At 56.8% G+C, this 19,526-nt stretch overlaps 1 protein-coding gene across 1 annotated transcript in view; it reads left to right on the top strand.

Moving 5' to 3' along the window:
• The window catches only part of LOC105469383 (dynein axonemal heavy chain 17), a 152,411-nt gene that overhangs the window by 68,406 nt on the left and 64,479 nt on the right, over nt 1-19,526 (top strand). Inside the window, exons 32-47 of the mRNA XM_071081739.1 lie at nt 1,546-1,671; nt 1,968-2,075; nt 2,796-2,927; nt 3,324-3,484; nt 4,266-4,422; nt 5,640-5,744; nt 8,405-8,562; nt 9,333-9,471; nt 9,617-9,844; nt 10,243-10,380; nt 11,649-11,781; nt 12,839-12,966; nt 13,566-13,714; nt 18,449-18,731; nt 18,822-18,995; nt 19,196-19,403. Coding sequence (XP_070937840.1) covers nt 1,546-1,671; nt 1,968-2,075; nt 2,796-2,927; nt 3,324-3,484; nt 4,266-4,422; nt 5,640-5,744; nt 8,405-8,562; nt 9,333-9,471; nt 9,617-9,844; nt 10,243-10,380; nt 11,649-11,781; nt 12,839-12,966; nt 13,566-13,714; nt 18,449-18,731; nt 18,822-18,995; nt 19,196-19,403 — 2,527 coding nt within the window. The remainder of the gene's footprint in view (nt 1-1,545; nt 1,672-1,967; nt 2,076-2,795; nt 2,928-3,323; nt 3,485-4,265; nt 4,423-5,639; nt 5,745-8,404; nt 8,563-9,332; nt 9,472-9,616; nt 9,845-10,242; nt 10,381-11,648; nt 11,782-12,838; nt 12,967-13,565; nt 13,715-18,448; nt 18,732-18,821; nt 18,996-19,195; nt 19,404-19,526) is intronic.

Below are 19,526 nucleotides of genomic sequence, written 5' to 3'. Positions count from 1 at the left end.
AAAAATCTCGACTTGAGAAAACCTGAGGTTCAAAGAGCTGAACACGGCACATACGTGGCCTGCTCTACATGGATGGGGTGGGTGGGGCAGTGACAGCGTCTGTCCAGACTCGCTTCCTGGGCTTACCCCTTACAAACAGAACTGCAGACCACAGTGAGGCCCGCCTGCACCGTGCTTACAGCTAACAGGAAAAATCTGGCCGGGCACGGTGGCTCACGCCTGTAATCCCAGCACTTTGGGAGGTCGAGGTGGGCAGATCATCTGAGGTCAAGAGTTCAAGACAAGCCTGGCCAACATGGCGAAACGGTCTCTACTAAAAATACAAAAATTAACCAGGTGTGGTGTCACACACCTGTAGTCCCAGCTACTCGGGAAGCTGAGGCATAAGAATCATTTGAATCTGGGAGACAGAGGTTGCAGTGAGCCAAGATCACGCCACTACACTCCAGTCTGGGTAATAGAGCGAGACTTAGTCTCCAAAAAATTCATCTCCAAAAAAAGAATCTACCTTCATATCCTCTTGAGGGTTTTTTTCTCCCAGTAGCAGTTACTTGTGGGTATGTTTTTTGTTTATTTGTTTGTTTGTTTGTTTTTGAGACAGAGTTTCACTCTTATCACCCAGGCTGGAGTGCAGTGGCACAATCTTGGCTCACTGCAACCTCCACTTCTCAGGTTCAAGTGATTCTCCTGTCTAAGCCTCCAGAGTAGCTAGGATTACAGGCGCCTGCCATCATACCCGGCTAATTTTTGTATTTTTAGTAGAGACGAGGTTTCACCATGTTGGCCAGGCTGGTTTTGAACTCCTGACCTCAGATGATCCACCCGCCTCAGTCTCCCAAAGTGCTGGGATTACAGACGTGAGCCACTGCGCCCAGCCCCCAGCCACATTTTTAAAGTGAGTCTTTGACTAGCCGGGTGTGGTGGTGCACACCTGTAGTCCCAGCTGCTTGAGAGGCTGAGGTGGAGGCATCACTTGAGCCCACAAGTGGAGGCTACAGTGAGCTGTGACTGCACCACTGCACGGCAGCCCGGGGCAGCAGAGCGAGACCCTATCTCAATTTAAAAACAAAAGGTGTGGCCGGGCATGGTGGCTCAAGCCTGTAATCCCAGCACTTTGGGAGGCCAAGGTGGGCGGATCATGAGGTCAGGAGATCAAGACTATCCTGGCTAACACAGTGAAACCCCATCTCTACTAAAAATACCAAAAAAAAAAAATAATCCGGGTATGGTGACGGGCGCCTGTAATCCCAGCTACTCAGGAGGCTGAGACAGGAGAATGGTGTGAACCTGGGAGGTGGAGCTTGCAATGAGCCAAGATCGTGCCACTGCACTCCAGCCTGGGTGACAGAGCAAGACTCCGTCTTAAAAAAAAAAAAAAAAAAAAAAAAAAAAGGTGTGTCACTGTTACGGCTCTGTAAAATCCTTGACACGTCTGCCCCTGGGATGAAGACGATGACAAACGTTTTTCTTTACAACAAAGCAAATTATTGGAACTAGAGGCAAGCACACATGGCTGTATTTGGTCACTGTGGTTCCTGTCCCCAGGTGGAAGTGTGGCTGAATCGAGTGCTGGACCGAATGTGCTCCACCCTCCGGCACGAAATCCCAGAGGCCGTGGTGACCTACGAAGAGAAGCCGAGGGAGCAGTGGATCCTGGACTATTCGGCCCAGGTTTGAGGCGGGCGGGGGCTCGGTAGTGCCTCGTGGCTGAAATAACCTGGCCCAGGTCTGAGGCGGGCGGGGGCTCAGCAGTGCCTCGTGGCTGAGATAACCGGCCCAGGTCTGAGGCGGGCGGGGGCTCGGCCGTGCCTCGTGGCTGGGATAAGGGGCAAGTTTCTCTGCGTTCATGGGCTCCCCTGTGAACTGTGGTCCCCTGGAAAACCGTCTAAGCTTTCAGCAGGAACTTCTGTGTTAGCGGGTGCTAGTGATCGCTCACTGCATGGGCAATGGGGGGCATCTACTTTCAGGTGGCCCTGACTTGCACCCAGATCTGGTGGACGACGGAGGTGGGCCTGGCATTTGCCAGGCTGGAGGAAGGCTATGAAAACGCTATCAAAGATTATAACAAAAAACAGGTGCGTTACTAGCGTTTAGTTACGTTTTTAAAACTTGTTTAAAAAGCAGGTGCACGGCTCCATGTGCCCGTCTGAAACCTGCCAGGTGAGTACCAGCAGCACCTTCTTGTCAGAGGCTGAGCCCCACGAAACCGCCATTTCCACAGGCCAAATAATAGCCACGCACTGCAGCCCTAGGCACCTCTCCCCACGGGTAGCAGACACCTTCAGAAATATGTACTTTGATTTCTCACCTGAAAATCATCAAATGCTACTGCGAGTCTTTAAAAAAAAAAAAAAATTCCTTGATTAGAAATACAGAAACTAAAGATCATCTTTAAAAGGAGAATTTACCTGTAATTCCACAACCCAAGCATGACACTGTCAACATTCCCTTATGCAACCTGCTACACTATGTGTGTATAATTGATTTATATGAAAAAATATACAGACTCGCTGGATGGTGTTAAAGTCAGCTGTTTTTGCTTCTTATCCACTCTCTTTCATGGCCTTGAATTTCCTTCTACTACGTCCGTGCTAGCGGCTCCAAGGTGTCCCATCAGGGCCGCATCACAGTGAAACCAGTGCCTGGCTGGGGCCTACCGAGGGCGCTCCTGTTTTTCCTTACTGTAAACAAGACCATGGCAGTGTTCCCTATGCAGCTGCGGGCACCCAGCCACAAGACCCCCCAGTGCACATAGGCATCCGTGGCATCTCAGTGAAAGCACCTGTCCCCCGCAGATTAGCCAGCTGAATGCACTCATCACGCTGCTCATTGGGAACCTCAACGCTGGCGACAGGATGAAGATCATGACCATCTGCACCATCGATGTGCACGCGCGGGACGTGGTGGCCAAAATGATCGTGGCCAAGGCACGAGTGCCCCGTCCCAGGGACCTGGGGAAGGGCAAGGGGACACTGGGTTCAGGGCAGTGCATTCAGGGACTCCAGACCCTGCGACTTCCTCTTGCTGGGGCACTGACTCTGTTGCTGGCTGCGGCTGCCTCCTACCCCCCTTGCCCGGACTCACCCCTGGTGAGCCACACATAGTGGTCAGAGGAGCGGTGCCCGCCCATTGGAAGTGCCATTCCGTAGCAAGATTCCACTGAGGGCGGCCACACAGTTGGACGTGGGTGCTGGAGGGGGAAAGAGGGCCAGGGAGGGTTCCCCGGGCACCCGGGGGCCAGTCTTGGAGGCATGCTGGCCTTCCTCACCCAGCCCCAGCTCTTGCATTCCGCTTGGCAACAAGAGCTCCGGCTCATCCTGCAGGTGGAGAGTTCTCAGGCCTTCACCTGGCAGGCCCAGCTCCGGCATCGCTGGGATGAAGAGAAGCGACACTGCTTTGCCAACATCTGCGATGCCCAAATCCAGTATTCCTACGAGTATCTGGGCAACACGCCGCGGCTGGTCATCACCCCGCTCACCGACAGGTGAGGCCTGTCCCTGAGTCAATCACATTGTGCCCTTGGGTCCCTTCTCCAAGATTCTTGGAACTGTCCCACTTGGATGTCAGCTGTGGAGGCTGGAGGGACCGGGCATTTATGTCAGGTGGACGTGTGTTCACACTCAGTTCTCCCACCGTGTCCTTGTTCCAGCACTGGCTGTGTGACCTTGGGAGAGTTCTTCCACCCCTCTGTGGGCCTGCTGAGTTGGGGTCATGTTTTATGGACCCTCACGAGCAGACTCTGGTCTTCGTAGCAGTGCCCACCTCCCCGAATGCTGCAGGTGGGAAAGGCACCTGGGCTGCCTCCGCCCCACGGTGGTGGTTCCTTCGTCACAGCTGAAGGTTTTCTGTCCTCTTCCAGTGTGTCTCCTGGGGCCGAGCAAGTGTAATAACTGCAATGAAAGAGAAAGTGGTGGCTGGGCGCAGTGGCTCACGCCTGTAATCCCAGCACTTTGGGAGGCCGAGGCGGGTGGATCACCTGAGGTCAGGAGTTCGAGACCAGCCTGGCCAACATGGCAAAACCCCATCTCTACTGAAAATACAAAAATTAGCTGGGCATGGTGGTGGGCGCCTGTAGTCCCGGCTACTTGGAAGGCTGAGGCACGAGAATCATTTGAACCCAGGAGGCAGAGGTTGCTATGAGCCAAGATTGTACCATTGCACTCCAGTCTAGGTGACAGAGTGAGATTCTGTCTCAAAAAAATAAAAATAAAAGCAGGGAGGCCGTGGGGTCACTGGCACACATGCTTACCTGCAGTCATTTGCAGGTGCTACATCACCCTGACCCAGTCCCTCCATCTCATCATGGGCGGAGCCCCCGCCGGCCCCGCTGGGACCGGCAAGACTGAGACAACCAAGGACCTGGGCAGAGCCCTGGGCACCATGGTCTACGTCTTCAACTGCTCCGAGCAGATGGACTACAAGGTACGCGGCCGGAGTCCGGAGGAGGGACCCAGAGTCCCCATATAGAAGCATATCCTAGCACCCTGACCTCTGAGGCCCTGCAGTGAGCTCCAGGTCTCTGGATACCTCTGAATGACACTGGGGAGGAGGCGCCAGGGCCCCCACTTGCTGGTGGCATCCCCCTCAGGTGGTCTCTCTGGAGAGACTCCCAGGTGGACAGACGCAGCCCCAAATGTCCTGCCCCAGGCCCTGCCCTGGAGGTGACCCTCTCTCAGCTTCAGTTGTAAGATTGCCCCGGAACTGGGGACTCTGCACAGGGGTGAGCACCTCCCTCGTGGTTCAGCATGGGGTGGGGTACAAGCAGTGTCCAGGTGGGTTTGGGAGGGGAGCAGGGGACGGTCCCGGTCCCGTCAGTCATCAGAGCCTGCACAGGACATCATCAGTTCACAGAAGGCCAGGCAGGGGAGGGGATACCTTGGAGCTCCAGGCTGCAGCAGCCTTTTGCAAAAGCAGGAGGTAAGGGAGATGGATCCTTGAGTTTTGGACCCTAGGCCTGCAGAGGGTCTCCCCTCCCCGGCTTGGATCCGAGCTCCACAATCTGGGAGACCCCTCCGGAGGTTGAGGATGGGGCCAGCAGCCGCTGTTCACTGTCAAGGCCATGCAGTCCACATCCACCTCCTGGATTTTAGAAAAGTGAAATCTGACGTTGGATCTCCCTAGAAGGGGCTTATCATCCACCTGGAATCCCAGGTGTAGATGGGAAGAGCCCTCTTGATGCCCAGGTGGGTCCTAGAGGGACACAGATGCCTTGAGGAAAAGCCTCTGGCCTGCTCACCGTGACCCGATCGCACCTCAGAGGACTCCCTCTCCTCTCTGTGCGAGAAAGAAAAGGGCTGAGGAAACACGCCCTTAGAACTCAAAATGTGCTTCTCTGAGCCCCCTTGTTAGGGACTCCAGGAAGCCTCCATCCTGGGGTCTGGGAGCTCTGGGGGTCAAGGGTGAAAGGATGGGCTCTTCCTGGTACCCAGCCCTCCACGGTGTTACCCTGGGCAGTAAGCTGACCTGCCTGCTGGCCTGCGGAAGGCCCCAGTGCACCGGGGCCTGAGCGAGCTGTGGGCAGAGAACACGGCTGAAGAGGCAGGGGGAGGCCCCTGCAGCGCCTGCCCTCCCTGCCACCCTCCCAGCTACCCTCCCAGCTACCCTCCCAGCTCTTCATTTCTCCCTCTCACCCTTTCCAGTCCTGTGGAAATATCTACAAGGGCCTGGCCCAGACGGGAGCCTGGGGCTGCTTTGATGAGTTTAATCGCATCTCGGTGGAAGTCTTGTCTGTGATTGCTGTGCAGGTAAAGTCCCCTGCCTGCGGCCTCGGGGTCACATCGGGTAACTGGCTCATCAGCTTTCCTATGACCTCACACGCCAGATAGACCCTCCTTGCCTCTCTGCAATGTTCCAAGCACTGAAGGGTGGTGTGGTGCCAGTGAGCCCCTGCCCTGCAGGATCCCGCAGCCTGGTTAGGCATACAGATTGAAAACAGAATCAGATTACAGGTTACATGTATGGTAGCGTGCTCCCTCTCCTCTCCATGCAAGAAAGAAAAGGGCTGAGAAAATATGCGAGGCTTAGAACTTAAATGTGCTTCTCTGAGCCCCCTCGTTAGGGATTCCAGTTGGAAATACAGGTGGGAGAATAATTAATTTTGCTTAGGAAAGAAGGACTAAGTGCTTTGTGACTATCAGCGGAGCTGGGCATAGGAGGTGCTGAAAGGGAATGGCAGGAAAGAAAGGAGGGAGAGGAGGAAGAGGAGGAGGGAGGAAATGTGCCTGTGTATTTTGGGAACAACCATGCCGGGGCACAGAACGTGCATCGGGATGGCTGCGGCGACATAGGCGCAGGGACCTGGGAGTGGGGAGTGGCCTGGGCCATGCTTGTTAAAATCTCCAGCACGGGCCCCACTTGTTAGGATTAGCATTTCTGCATCTTAAACAAATGCTTTAGGTGATCCTGACGCCTGCCGGGGTTGACGAGCACTGGGCTAAGGTAAGCAGAGGCTGACCTAGCGGCCTGGAACAATTGTGCTCTTCCAAAAGAAAATGCAAGTCAGGGCATTGAAAGTGTCAAGGTCCTCCCACCCCAAGATAGACCAGGAGCGTGTGGGGCATGGATGTGCGAATGCCACCTGGGCTACTCAAGCCCTGCAAGCTGGGTGGAAAGCCCACTTTATTTATTTGTTTGTTTGTTTATGTTTGGTTGGTTGGTTGGTTTTTTTTGAGACGGAGTTTTACTCTTATTACCCAGGCTGGAGTGCAATTGTGCGATCTTGGCTCACCGAACCTCTGCCTCCGCCTCCTCAGTAGCTGGGATTACAGGCATGCACCACCAGCCCGGCTAATTTTGTATTTTTAGTAGAGATGGGGTTTCTCTATGTTGGTCAGGCTGGTCTTGAACTCCCGACCTCAGGTGATCCGCCCACCTCAGCCTCCCAAACTGCTGGGATTACAGGTGTGAGCCATCGTGCCCGGCCAAGAGCTTGCTTTATACACCAACTTAACCCCTGACTCTCGGCTTGGCAGTGATGTGGACTCCCTGCGCCTCCACCTTCTAATCTGTAAAACGGCGTTGGTGACACAGGTCTGCCTGTGGGATTAGAGGTGGCCGGGGGTGGCTGCTTCCTCCTCTCCTTATGCTCCCTCTGCCCCAGTCATTCCCCAGCCTCAGGGCCAGAGGCCACGTGGCCAAGAGAATGGGGACCCCAACACATGGGCAGTGCTGGCTGTTGCCATGGGGACCCTCTCCCTCGCCCGCAGCGCATGAGCACAGTTGCTGAGCACCTCCGAGGTCCATGAACAAACCCCAGAATATTGATGTAGCCCCTACTGTGGGCACTGAATGTTCACGGGCTCCAATGGAGACCGCAGGAGAGGCTTGGCCTAGGCGGAAGCCGTTCCGAAGGGCCCCAGCCCTGCCAGGGGGCGAGCTGCACGCTCAGCAGACTAGGCATGGGGGTGTCTGGGATCACCAGGGCACCAGGACTTGGCTCTTGTGGGGAAGACAGGGAAAGGCAGGTGCTGGGAGCAGCTTTACCACGAGTATTGGGCTCCCTCAAGTGGCGACTTGGAGAGCCACAGCTGCCTTCTGCAGGTTTCCAGAGACCTCAAGCAACAGCCCCTGAAGCTCTAGGTTTAACCTCGTAGCTGACAGGTGGCCTTCAAGACTGTCTGATATGGAGGTGGCCGCTAACCAGTCCTCTGACAGATCATTGCCAAAGTCGTAACAGAACAGAAAAGGGCTGGGAGTGGAACCCCGCTCAGCAGGGACGAGGTCTTGAAATACTTACCGGTTCCTGCAACAGCCTGGGTGCATCTCCGGAGAATTTTGCTGAGTGATAAAAGTCCATCTGGGAAGATGGTGTACAATACAATTCCACTTATATAACATCCGTGAAATGACTAAATCACAGAAACAAAGGACACGGTTGCCAGGGGTCAAAGGGAGGGAAGCGGGCAAGAGGAAAGTGGGTATGGCTATAAGAGGGGACATAGGGGTCCCCGTGGTGACAGCAATGCTGGCCTCTGTCGCACCCCCCACCCCCACCCCGCTGTGACTGGCACTGTCATTAGGCAAGATGCTCCATCAGGGGGCATGGGACAGAGAGTACGCACAATTGCCTTTGTATTTTTTTTCTTCCCCCAATCCCTGTCTTTTGTATTTTTTGTTGAGACAGGGTCTTGCTATATTGACCAGGCTGGGCTCAAATCATCCTCCAGCCTCAGCCTCCTAAAGTGCTGGGATTACAGGCGCGAGCCACTGTGCCTGGCCCTCTGTATTATTTCCTGCATGACATGTGAATCTACAACTTTCTCAAAAATAAAAGGCTTAATTTTACAAAGAAACTAGGAGGCCGCTGCGAATTCACAGCCTCATGCTGTAACATACATGAAGGCCCCTCTGGCCTGTGGAAGCTGGCCATTTCCATGCTAACATGTCTGTGTCTCCAAATGTGCAGGTAAAATGTGTCCAGGATGCAATTCGGGCCAAGAAAAAAACATTCAATTTCCTGGGAGAGATCATAGGCCTCATTCCCACTGTCGGTATCTTCATCACCATGAACCCTGGGTACGCCGGACGCACAGAGCTGCCTGAGAACTTAAAAGCCTTATTCAGGTACATGGTCCTGGTGAAAGTGACACCATGGTAAGCCAGGCCAGCCACAGCAGCGTCCCAGTGCCAAGGGGTGGGCAGAGGGGAGGGGCAGAGGGCAAGCTGGGGAGGGAAAAAGTCATCAAAAGCTCCCAAGATGGCCGGGCGCAGTAACTCACTCCTGTAATCTCAGCACTTTGGCTGGCCGAGGAGGGTGGATCACCTGAGGTCAGGAGTTTGAGACCAGCCCGGTCAAGATGGTGAAACCCTGTCCCTACTAAAAATACAAAAATTACCTGGGTATGGTGGTGCATGCCTGTAATCGCAGCTACTCGGGGGGGCTGAGGCTGAGGCAGGAGAATCGCTTGAATCCGGGAGGCGGAGGTTGCAGTGAGCCGGGATGGTGCCATTGCACTCCAGCCTGGGCAACAAGAGCGAAACTGTCTCAAAAACAAACAAAAAAACTCCCAAAATGAGGCAGGCGAGGGCCTCCTAGAAAGCACTCTGTCTTCCCCCCCGGGTAGGAAGATGGGACACAGCGATGGAAGGCAGGGTTCGGGGACTGGGGTGGCTCTCAGAGGAGGGGCCTGAAGGTGCCCCCAGCAGAGGATGTGGAAGGAGGAGGGAAGCAGGGAGCGGGCGGGCTGGGAGCCTGGTTCCAGGGCCCAAAGGTTCAACACTGCTGTGGTCCACCCAGCAGGCACGGTGTGCTCTCCTAGGTGAAGAGGGACAGGCGGGGGTGTAGGTGGGGGAGGGAGTGGGCAGAAGCCCACGGATGCCGCTGACCTCCCCAGGCCCTGTGCCATGGTTGTCCCCGACTTCGAACTGATATGCGAGATTATGCTGGTGGCTGAGGGCTTTCTGGAAGCCCGCCTTCTGGCCAGGAAGTTCATCACCCTGTACACCTTGTGCAAGGAGCTGCTCTCAAAGCAGGTGTGTGTGTCCTGGAGCTCGTGGCAGGTGCGGGGGCGGGGGGGGAGGCTGAGGTGCAGGCAGCAGCCAGGGTTGGCTTCCGGACCTGCCTGCTGGCCGTGGGAAGGTGAGCCCACATCTGCCCGCCTGTGCCCACTGCCCGCAGGATCATTACGACTGGGGCCTGAGAGCCATCAAGTCTGTGCTGGTGGTGGCCGGCTCCCTGAAGAGGGGCGACCCCAGCCGGGCGGAGGACCAGGTGCTCATGCGGGCGCTGAGGGACTTCAACATCCCCAAGATCGTGACCGACGACCTGCCCGTGTTCATGGGACTGATCGGGGACCTCTTCCCGGCTCTGGACGTGCCTCGGAAACGAGACCTGAATTTTGAAAAGGTTGGTACTCCTGGACCTCGGGTCTGTCTGGGGAAGCCCGCCTGGCTGGGGCTTCCTTCCCGCTGATGTTGGACGGGTGGGGACCCGTGTCACACACACGTTTCCCGGTGCTACAGAGACCTCTGAGCCACGGCTGTCTCTGTGGCCCTGGCCAGCCCCACTCTCTCCGTGCTGGGGGAGGTCAGTCTCTCAGCGGGGGTTGGGGGACTTCGGGCAAACCGATCCCCTGCACAAGGTCGCAGTGGAGCTATGTGAGCTCTCAACATGGACAGCAGAACTTGCAAAGGCATGTGCGTTGGAGAGCAAGGCCACCTGCCAGAGGGCAAGAAGCCCCCAGCCTCCCAGTGAGCAGAAAGGCTGCTTCAGTTCCTCACCCAGCCTCATCCGTGTCTCCCCAGATCATCAAGCAGAGCATCGTGGAGCTCAAGCTACAGGCGGAGGACAGCTTTGTGCTGAAGGTGGTGCAGCTGGAGGAGCTGCTGCAGGTCCGCCATTCGGTGTTCGTCATCGGGAACGCGGGCAGCGGCAAATCTCAGGTGCGTCCCCCCTGCAGGGACCCTGCAGGGATCTGGCATGGTGGGGGAGGGCTGGGGCGAAGGGTCAGCCCTCCATCACTCCCCGCCACCCCGGAGACCCCAACCCAGTACATCCCGGGAGCTCTCCGGCCTGAGTCATGGGCCAGGGAGGAAGCTGGAGGCCGAGGAGGAGGGGAGGAGTGGCCACAGCCCCTGGTCCCTGATCCCTGGGTGAGGCCTCCCTCCCTGTTCCTCCTTGTCTTCCTGCTCTTCTCTCCTTGACGTCAGTCACTTGTCTCCCTGTCCCTGTGGCCAGCCTGACCCATCGCCCTCCTGTCCCCTGCCATGGCCTGGAGTGTGGTGACATGTGGAGGGTGGTGGCGGATGTGACTGATGTCTGTGACGTGGAAAATTCCATGCCAGCCAAGTGTCCAGCCACAGGCCCACAGGCTGGGCTCTTCTACTATTGTTTAAGAGCACTCCCAACGCCAGCCACACGGGAAAGCTCACCACAAGCGATGTTTTAAAAGGCAGAGGCTGCATGAACCCAGTTTCCTAAAAAGGAACTCAGACATACACATACAGGAAATGTCCTCAACTGCGTCTTTAAAGCTCATTTTCCCTGAATGGAGCGTTATGGGGAGTTTTCCTAGATGGTTTTTCAGTGTGTGAGTATTACTTGTACCATGAGGAAGGAAGTAATGTGCGTGTTTTCAGAGCCTCGCACAGTCTAGGGCAAGCAGCTCTCCGCAGGCTGCAGACACAGGGGACAGTTGGCTTCCCGTCACCCAGGCCACCTTCACCTCGGTCATGGTTGGGGGGTGTGAACTCACCTACGTGCCCCCAAAGCAAACCTGATCCAGAGAAGGGTTCAGCCTCGTGGTTCATAAAAAGCATCCAGGGCCGGGCGCAGTGGCTCACACCTGTAATCACAACACTTTGGGAGACCAAGGCGGGCTGATCGCCTGAGGTCAAGAGTTCAAGACCAGCCTGGCCAACATGGCGAAACCCCGTCTCTACTAAAAATACAAAAATTAGTTGTACATGGTGGCAGGCGCCTGTAATCCCATCTACTCGGGAGGCTGAGGCAGGAGAATCACTTGAACCCTGAGGCAGAGGTTGCAGTGAGCTGAGATCACACCATTGCACTCCAGCCTGGATGACAAGAGTGAAACTCCATCTCAGGAAAAAAAAAAAAGGCATCTAGGCCCACCCACGGTCCTGGGGTTAGTGGGGCAGGATGTGCCAGGAACATGGAGTCACACGTGAGTGACCCACACCTTCGCCAGGTCCTCAAATCCCTCAACAAGACCTATCAGAACCTGAAGAGGAAGCCGGTCGCCGTGGACCTGGACCCCAAGGCCGTCACCTGCGACGAGCTCTTTGGCATCATCAACCCAGCAACCAGGGAATGGAAAGATGGTAACAAGGGTGGTCCCGGGACGGGCTGCAGCGGCTCACCCAGTCCAGTGCAGTGAGTGTGTGCTGAGCCATTCCCACATGCAAGGCCAGCCTCCCCAGGCTAGGGTGGAGTGCACAGGCACATGGCCTGCAATGGTGGCACCATGGTGACAGTTTATGGGGAGCAGTGGGCATGTGGCACCTGGGCTGAGGGGTAAGGGATGGGGGGGGCCACAGGAGCTGGGACAGTGAGGACTGCAGGCCTGCCCTGGGCAGGCCAAGGGGAGAGGCCAGAGCAAGGATGGGTGTGACCCATGCGGAGTGCATGGGAGCCCAGATGTGCAGGCTGGAGGCTGCCCAGGGAGCCCTTGCCTCAGTCGGTGGGCTCTGGGGAGGAGCTTCTCCTGGGAAGTGGCATGCCCAGGTTTGCACTTTATGAAAGGAACTCGGGATGTTGGAGAGTGGGCTGCAGAAAGGAGCTGTGAGAGCTGAGGAGGTGTCAGCGGGAGCGGGGCGGTCCTGACCAGGAGCCTAGGCGAGGGCTCTGCCCAGCCTGTCCCCCGCACCCTACCCATCAGAAGTGGCCCTACTCCTAACCCGCTTTCCCTGTGCCCCTTCGCTGCCTTCTGCATGTACAGTTCACTTCCCCTGCTAGAAGGCAAGCTCTGTACCCCCAGCCCCCACCTCACCCCATTCCATGCCTGACGCATGACGCGTGCTCCACAGACCTGCTGAGCATGAGTGGACAGATGGACAGAGCTGGGTGCACAGGTGCTGCGCCCCGTGGGGTGTTGAGCCTGGAAAAACTGAACCAGCCAGGGCTGCAAAGAGGGGCTAACAGGGAGGGCACAGGGTCGGAGGAGGGCAGGCAGAGCCTCAGGCATGGAGAGGGCATGTAGAAGCGAGGCCACAGAGAAGGGAGGGCAGGGAGCCCAGGCACCTCATGCCTGAGGGCCTCTGCTATCCCTCTGAAGTAGGGGACAGGCCACCTCCGAGAGAGAGGCCAGGGTCAGGACCGGTGGGGACTGGAACGGGGCCAGAGCGAAGGGCCCAGGGTTACACCACCCGCCTCCCCCAGGCCTGTTCTCCACCATCATGAGAGACCTGGCCAACATCACCCATGATGGCCCCAAGTGGATCATCCTTGACGGGGACATAGACCCCATGTGGATCGAGTCTCTCAACACCGTCATGGATGACAATAAGGTTCGCGGGCCCTGGACTCTAACCCCCGAGGTCACCCAAGGCAGGGACAACGGGGGCTCACAGAGAGGCGCCTATGCAGCACTCAGGCCCTGCATGCAGGGCTTGGGGCAGGGGGCGTGTCCGGAGCTCCACAGGGAGCTATGAGTGAGGGGCGCCTTGTCGCGGGACTTGGTCGCGTGTGCTGTGGCTCTGCAGGCGCCTCACCTGACATTTTAGCAGCAGGATGGGTTCAGGGTAAAGGCCTGGAGAGCAGAAATGGTTATTTAGAATTGTCTAGAAGCCATTTTTCTAAAAATGCTCCTCAGTTGGATGCAGAAGGGAACACAAGACTTTCCAGGATGGGGAGGGGTGACGGTTTGAGAAAGCAGCCGTCACTCCATGCTGTGGTCCTCCCCGGTGTGAGTGTCTAGAGGCTGCTGGAGTCAGGGAGGGCAGAGAAGCCCTGGGCCAAGGGACTAGGGCTGCGGGCCAGGGGTGGCAGAGCTGGCCTGAGCCTCTCCTCCTTGTTTGGAGGTTTGCTCCGAGGACCCCCACCCCGGAACACTACTGGGACGTCAGGTGTCGCTGCAGGACCCCACGGGCTGCTGTCCCCCTCCTAGGTCCTCACCCTGGCCAGCAATGAGCGGATCCCACTGAACCGCACCATGAGGCTGCTGTTTGAAATCAGCCACCTGAGGACGGCCACCCCAGCCACCGTCTCCAGAGCCGGCATCCTCTACATCAACCCAGCCGACCTGGGATGGAACCCGTGAGTGGGGCTCTGGCTTTCCTGTTCCATACCTCGGCGGGGAAAGACAAAGTGGTTGGCCTGTTTCAGAGTTGCATATTCATTCATCATTCATGTAACAAACTGTGTACCAGGCCCTCACCAGGCACCAGGGCCGCAGCAGTGAAGGGGCGAGAGACAGACCCAGGAATAAATGGTATAAATCCACAGTGACACGAGGCAGGGCGGCTGAGCAAACGGACATTTGCACAAAGTGCCGGGGAACAAGGGCTGGTGTGGGAAGGGAGGTCTTGGCCTCCATGGAGGTAGGAAGTCTTCCCAGGCGACTGAAGTTTGGGCTGCCGTCTGAAGGGTCAGGCTGCCTCTCGGGGATGAAAACAGACTCACCAGACAGGAACCCGCGCTCACAGGGCATGATGGGGAGTGGGGTGTTCCCGGACGGGCGGCAGTGGTCGGGTTCTCCTGGCCAGAGCATAAAGGGGGAGGCTGCCTCTGGCGGGAAGGTGCTGATGCTGGGCTAAGGTGCAAACGGCACTTTCCAACGTGATGAGGAAAAGCAGCCGGTCTTGCCAGCAGGACGGGGGCCGCTGGGGATGGGAGAGGAAGGGATGGGTTTAAGAGATACCTGAAATCCGGAGAAATGGAAGACTTGATATTGATTCCAGAGGCATATTTTTGGGCTTGGACACATGGCTGGTGATTGACAGAGTAAGGGATTTCCTGGGGACATAGAAATGAGAGTTTTGTGCAAATGTCCCGCATGGACTTAGGCAGAAATCCCAGTGGGGCATTACTGGGGTAAGAAGCTGCAGAGGAGTGTCTTGGCTGGAGGTCACAGTTCATCCACCCGCCTATCCACCCGCCCGCCCATCGGCTCGCCCGCCCGCCCATCCGCTCGCCCGCCCGCCCATCCACTCGCCCGCCCGCCCGCCCGCCCATCCACCCATCCACCCGCCCGCACACCCACCCATCCACCCGCCCGCCCGCCCGCCCATCCACCCGCCCGCCCGCCCGCCCATCCACCCGCCCGCCCGCCCGCCCATCCACCCGCCCGCCCGCCCGCCCATCCACCCGCCCGCCCGCCCGCCCATCCACCCGCCCGCCCGCCCGCCCATCCGTTCACCCGCCCGCCCGCCCACCCATTCATCCGCCCACCCACTCATCCGCCCACCCACCCACTCATCCGCCCACCCACCCACCCACCCACCTACCCACCTACCCACCCACCTACCCACCTACCCACCTACCCACCCACCCACCCACCTACCCACCCACCCACCTACCTACCCACCCACCTACCTACCCACTCACCTACCTACCCACTCACCCACTCATCCACCCATCCACCCACCCATCTATTCACCCACCCACCCACCCACCCACTCACTCATCCATACACCCACCTGCCCAGTACTTTGCACACCTGCCATATGTGTCCAACCCCAAGATATTCCATGCTGAGGAGCTGGGCTCTCCAGGAAAGATGTAGAGAGGAATGAGAGAAGTTGGCTTTCTGAGAAAAGCCAGCACTGTTGGGGAGGAAGAGGAATCTGTGAGAGATTCAGAGGAGGAACGAACCAAAGGCACAAGGGAACCCAGGACACGTCATCCCAGACACCCAGTGACAAAAGCTTCAGGAGGGAGCAGGCTCAGCAGGATGGCACCCAGAGTCAAGCCAAGGACAGAAGAGTTTCCATTGCATTTGGGAACCAGGTACACCTCCATCGCTCAGGGAGAACAGCTTCAGGGCGTGTTGAGGGCAGAGCCAGATGGCAATGAGTTATGGAGGAGCCCTCAGGAGGCTCTGGAAGTGAGGCCAGTCCTGCCTTTGAGTGCCGGAGGGTAGGGCTGGAACAAGAGGAACGAAGCTTTGCAGTGTTTGTCAAGACAAGAATGATGTTTGACCATGGGATGCAGGCATGGCTGTTTCCAGGTGCATGTAAGTCTATAGGCAAAGAAAATTAAGTTTCCGGAGTTCATGCTGATGCACTTCTTTGCTCTCTGCGTGGGAAGTGAGACCCTCTGCCAGGAGGCAGGCAACATCGCGTGGCCAGGGTTTGAGAGGGATACCAAGTGAGATGTTCCCTATGGAGACAGGGCCAGGAGCTGCTGAGCCTGGGTGCCTCTGTGCTGGCTTCTCCAGCAACACTTGCCGCTTACACAGCGTCCTCCAGCTGCTGAAACAATGATCACTAATGGGGCAGCTTCAAACAACAGACATCCTCTCCCAGCACTGGAGGCCAGAAGTCTGTGACTGAGTAGGCAGTGATCAAGGAGTAGGCAGTGCTGGTTCCCTCTGAGGCTCTGAGGCTGTGAAGCTCTGAGGGAGAACCTGTCCCAGGCCTCTCTCCCAGCTCCTGGGGGCTCCCGGCAGTCCTTGGCGTCCCTCAGCTTATGGACACACCCCTCCCATCTCCTTCCCACACACGTGGCCTTCTCCATGTGTCTGTGTCCAAATTTCTCACTGCTTATAAAGATATGGCCATTGGATTCAGGGTCCACCCGAAATCCAGGATGATCTTGTCTCAAGATCCTTGATTACATCTGCAAATGCCCTTTCTCCAAATCAGGGCGCATTCTGGGTTCTGGTGGACGTTCTTTTGCAGGGCCACCATTCCTACCCACTGCACCATGTGTGGGAGTTTCCAGCGTAGGCAAAGACAATGTCCCGGGAACTGAAACGAAGCCCAGGTAGGAGCTGCTGAGATACGGGGACAGGAAGAAGACAGGATTGTGGGGTCCTCAGGGGGACACCCTATGGGAGCAGAGAAGAGGGAGCCAGAAGCAAAGCCAGCATGGGCCGAGGCAGGAATTGGACGCCTCCAAGGAGTAACCTAGAGGAAGCAGGAGGAGGAGACCTGAGGATTGGCAGAGGAGAGAATAGAAGTGGACGAGAAGCAGGCCCAGCGTCCCCAGACAGCAGGAGCAGCCGTCCTATAGGCAGCTGCCAGGGGCAGGGACACCCGACACACCCAGGATGGCCCTGGGGACAGGGCAAGAAGCCATAAGGACCAGACGTAAGAAAGTCGGCCTGTCTCACAAGCATGTCTTTCTCCTGGGGCCTGTGCCGTGCGTATCAGAGCCAGCACACACGTCGGCACGCACTCAGTGACTCCTACCAAGGCAGCATCACAAATTTGACGCAAATATCTTCAAAGTAGAAGGCAGAAAGCAACAGCCTCTGCATAGATTTGCAAATCAGTCTCCCCTACTGAAGACCAACTGGACTCGGAATTCAGTTCTCAGCTGCGACAGGCATGGAGACACCCTGCTTCGCTTAGAGACATATGAAGGTTTCCTCTATTATGCCGGATAATACAGGGTGCTGCACAGCAAAGACATTCAGCTCTCAGTTCTCTGTTGTGATAGAGGTTCAGGAAGGAACGGAGGTCCCAGGACAAGAGCACACTCATAGAAGAGTGAGTGTCTGGCCGGGCACGGTGGCTCATGTCTGTAATCCCAGCACTTTGGGAAGCTGAGGTGAGCAGATCATCTAAAGTCAGGAGTTCAAGACCAGCCTGGCCAACGTGGCAAAACCCCATCTCTACTAAAAATACAAAAATTAGCCAGGCGTGGTGGTGCGTGCCTATAATCCCAGCTACTTGGGAGGCCAAAACAGGAGAATCACTTGAACCCAGGAGGCAGAGGTTGCAGTGAGCTGAGATCACACCACTGCACTACAGCCTGGGCAACAGAGCAAGACTCCATCTCAGAAGAAGAAGAAAAAAAAAAGAGTGAGCATCTGTCTAAAGAGGGCTGTCTGTCGGTTGACGTAGGGCAGGCTGGCTGTGCGTGCTAACAGGAGCTTCCTGCTTAGGCCCTGAGCATCCTGGAAATGATGCACATGCTGTGCTCACTGGCACTCAAGGCAGCCAGGTGCTAGTGATGCTTTTAGCAGATGCTGATTTGGCGACACTTACCCTGGACAGGCCTTCTTCTCTGAGCTTTAAAAATATCAGCCCATGTAGTCCTTGGAAATGAGGGTCATGGAAACATCACCCATGTTTACAGATGAGAAACCAGGGACACAGGCATGTGCAGTAACTTGCCAAAGCAGCAGCTGGCCATGGTAGAGCCAACTCAAGCCTGGGTAGTCAGGTCCCAGAGTCCACACCCCTCACCGCCATGGCGGGCCACCTCCACACAAACCACCCAGAGGTGTCTGTGGCTGAAAGTCTGGTGAGGCTCTTCAAGGATTGCTGGTTGTATTGATTTGGACTCTTACACTGAACATGGCAAATTCAACTCAAGCTTACTGAAGCTTAAAAAAAAAAGCACCAAGGGGTGCTTCAGGCATGGCTGGATCCAGGAGTCCAGATGATGTAATGAAATATCCCCGCTCCTATCCTTGTCTCTCCTTTCTACCCACTTCCTGTCCCCACCTTCCCGCCCCTGAGATGACATCATGAGATCTTTCTCCTTTTCTGTTCTTCTCCCATCCCCCAGCCCTTGGTATGTGCGTCGCCTGTGATAGCAAGAACGGCTCCCAGATGTTCTAGACCTACAGCACCCCCATAGCTAGCAAGCCCAGAGAGGGCACAGCCCCCACGATCCTGGCACCCTCCTCCGACCCTTACAGGGCCTGCAACTTGCCCCTCTGGCATCCTCGTTTGGACCCATTGCCATACAGGCGTGGCAAGCCTGAGGGCAGCCCCAGCAGAATTGGGTGGAGGTGAGGAGGGGCGTTTACCAAGGCAGGGACACTGGCAGACCCAGAGCAGTGGCCGTGTCATCGGCACCTCCTGTCACCCCCAGGGTGGTGAGCAGCTGGATCGAGAGGCGCAAGGTGCAGTCGGAGAAGGCCAACCTAATGATCCTCTTTGACAAGTACCTACCCACGTGCCTGGACAAGCTGCGCTTTGGGTTCAAGAAGATCACACCAGTGCCGGAGATCACGGTGATCCAAATGATCCTGTACCTGCTGGAGTGCCTGCTCACAGAGAAGACCGTGCCCCCCGACTCCCCCAAGGAGCTGTACGAACTGTACTTCGTGTTCGCCTGCTTCTGGGCCTTCGGCGGGGCCATGTTCCAGGACCAGGTGATGCACCTCGGGGGCCTGGCCACCCACACAGGGTCTCTCGGCATCCCGCTGAGCTGGGCCCTGATTTTCACTTCTGTGTCTCAACAGCTTGTAGATTATCGAGTGGAGTTCAGCAAATGGTGGATCAATGAATTTAAGACCATCAAGTTCCCCTCGCAGGGAACGATTTTCGACTACTACATTGATCCCGACACGAAAAAGTTCCTGCCCTGGACAGATAAAGTGCCCTCCTTTGAGCTGGATCCTGATGTCCCACTGCAGGTAACTGTCCCCAAAGCAGGGCCACTGACTGGCAAGTTAGAGGCAGGAATCTGTGCAGCACCCCCCACACGCCTGCACAGAACGTCCAAACGCCCGATTTTCAACAGTAGGACCTTTTCGGTAGAATATGGCCTGCACGCTAACAGGAGACAGAAGTGTCTGAGAGTCACAGCTTCCTCCCCTCCCTCCACCTCCCCCAGGCCTCTTTGGTCCACACCACGGAAACCATCCGCCTCCGCTACTTCATGGACCTGCTCATGGAGAAGTCCTGGCCAGTGATGCTGGTGGGGAACGCGGGGACGGGCAAGTCGGTGATGATGGGGGACAAGCTGGAAAGCCTGAACACCGACTACTACCTGGTGCAGGCCGTGCCCTTCAACTTCTACACCACCTCGGCCATGCTGCAGGGTAAGGCTGGTCTGGTCACACCCTGCCTACCCGGCTGACCCCACAGCCCCCATTCCCTGCTGTCCCCTCTCACTGCAGGCCCAGGCACTCGCCAGCCACTTTGCACCTTCTCACTTCCCACGC

The sequence above is a fragment of the Macaca nemestrina genome, chromosome 17, assembly GCF_043159975.1.
Source record: "Macaca nemestrina isolate mMacNem1 chromosome 17, mMacNem.hap1, whole genome shotgun sequence".
NCBI lineage: Eukaryota > Metazoa > Chordata > Mammalia > Primates > Cercopithecidae > Macaca > Macaca nemestrina.
This window is presented reverse-complemented; position numbering and strand designations above follow the sequence as displayed.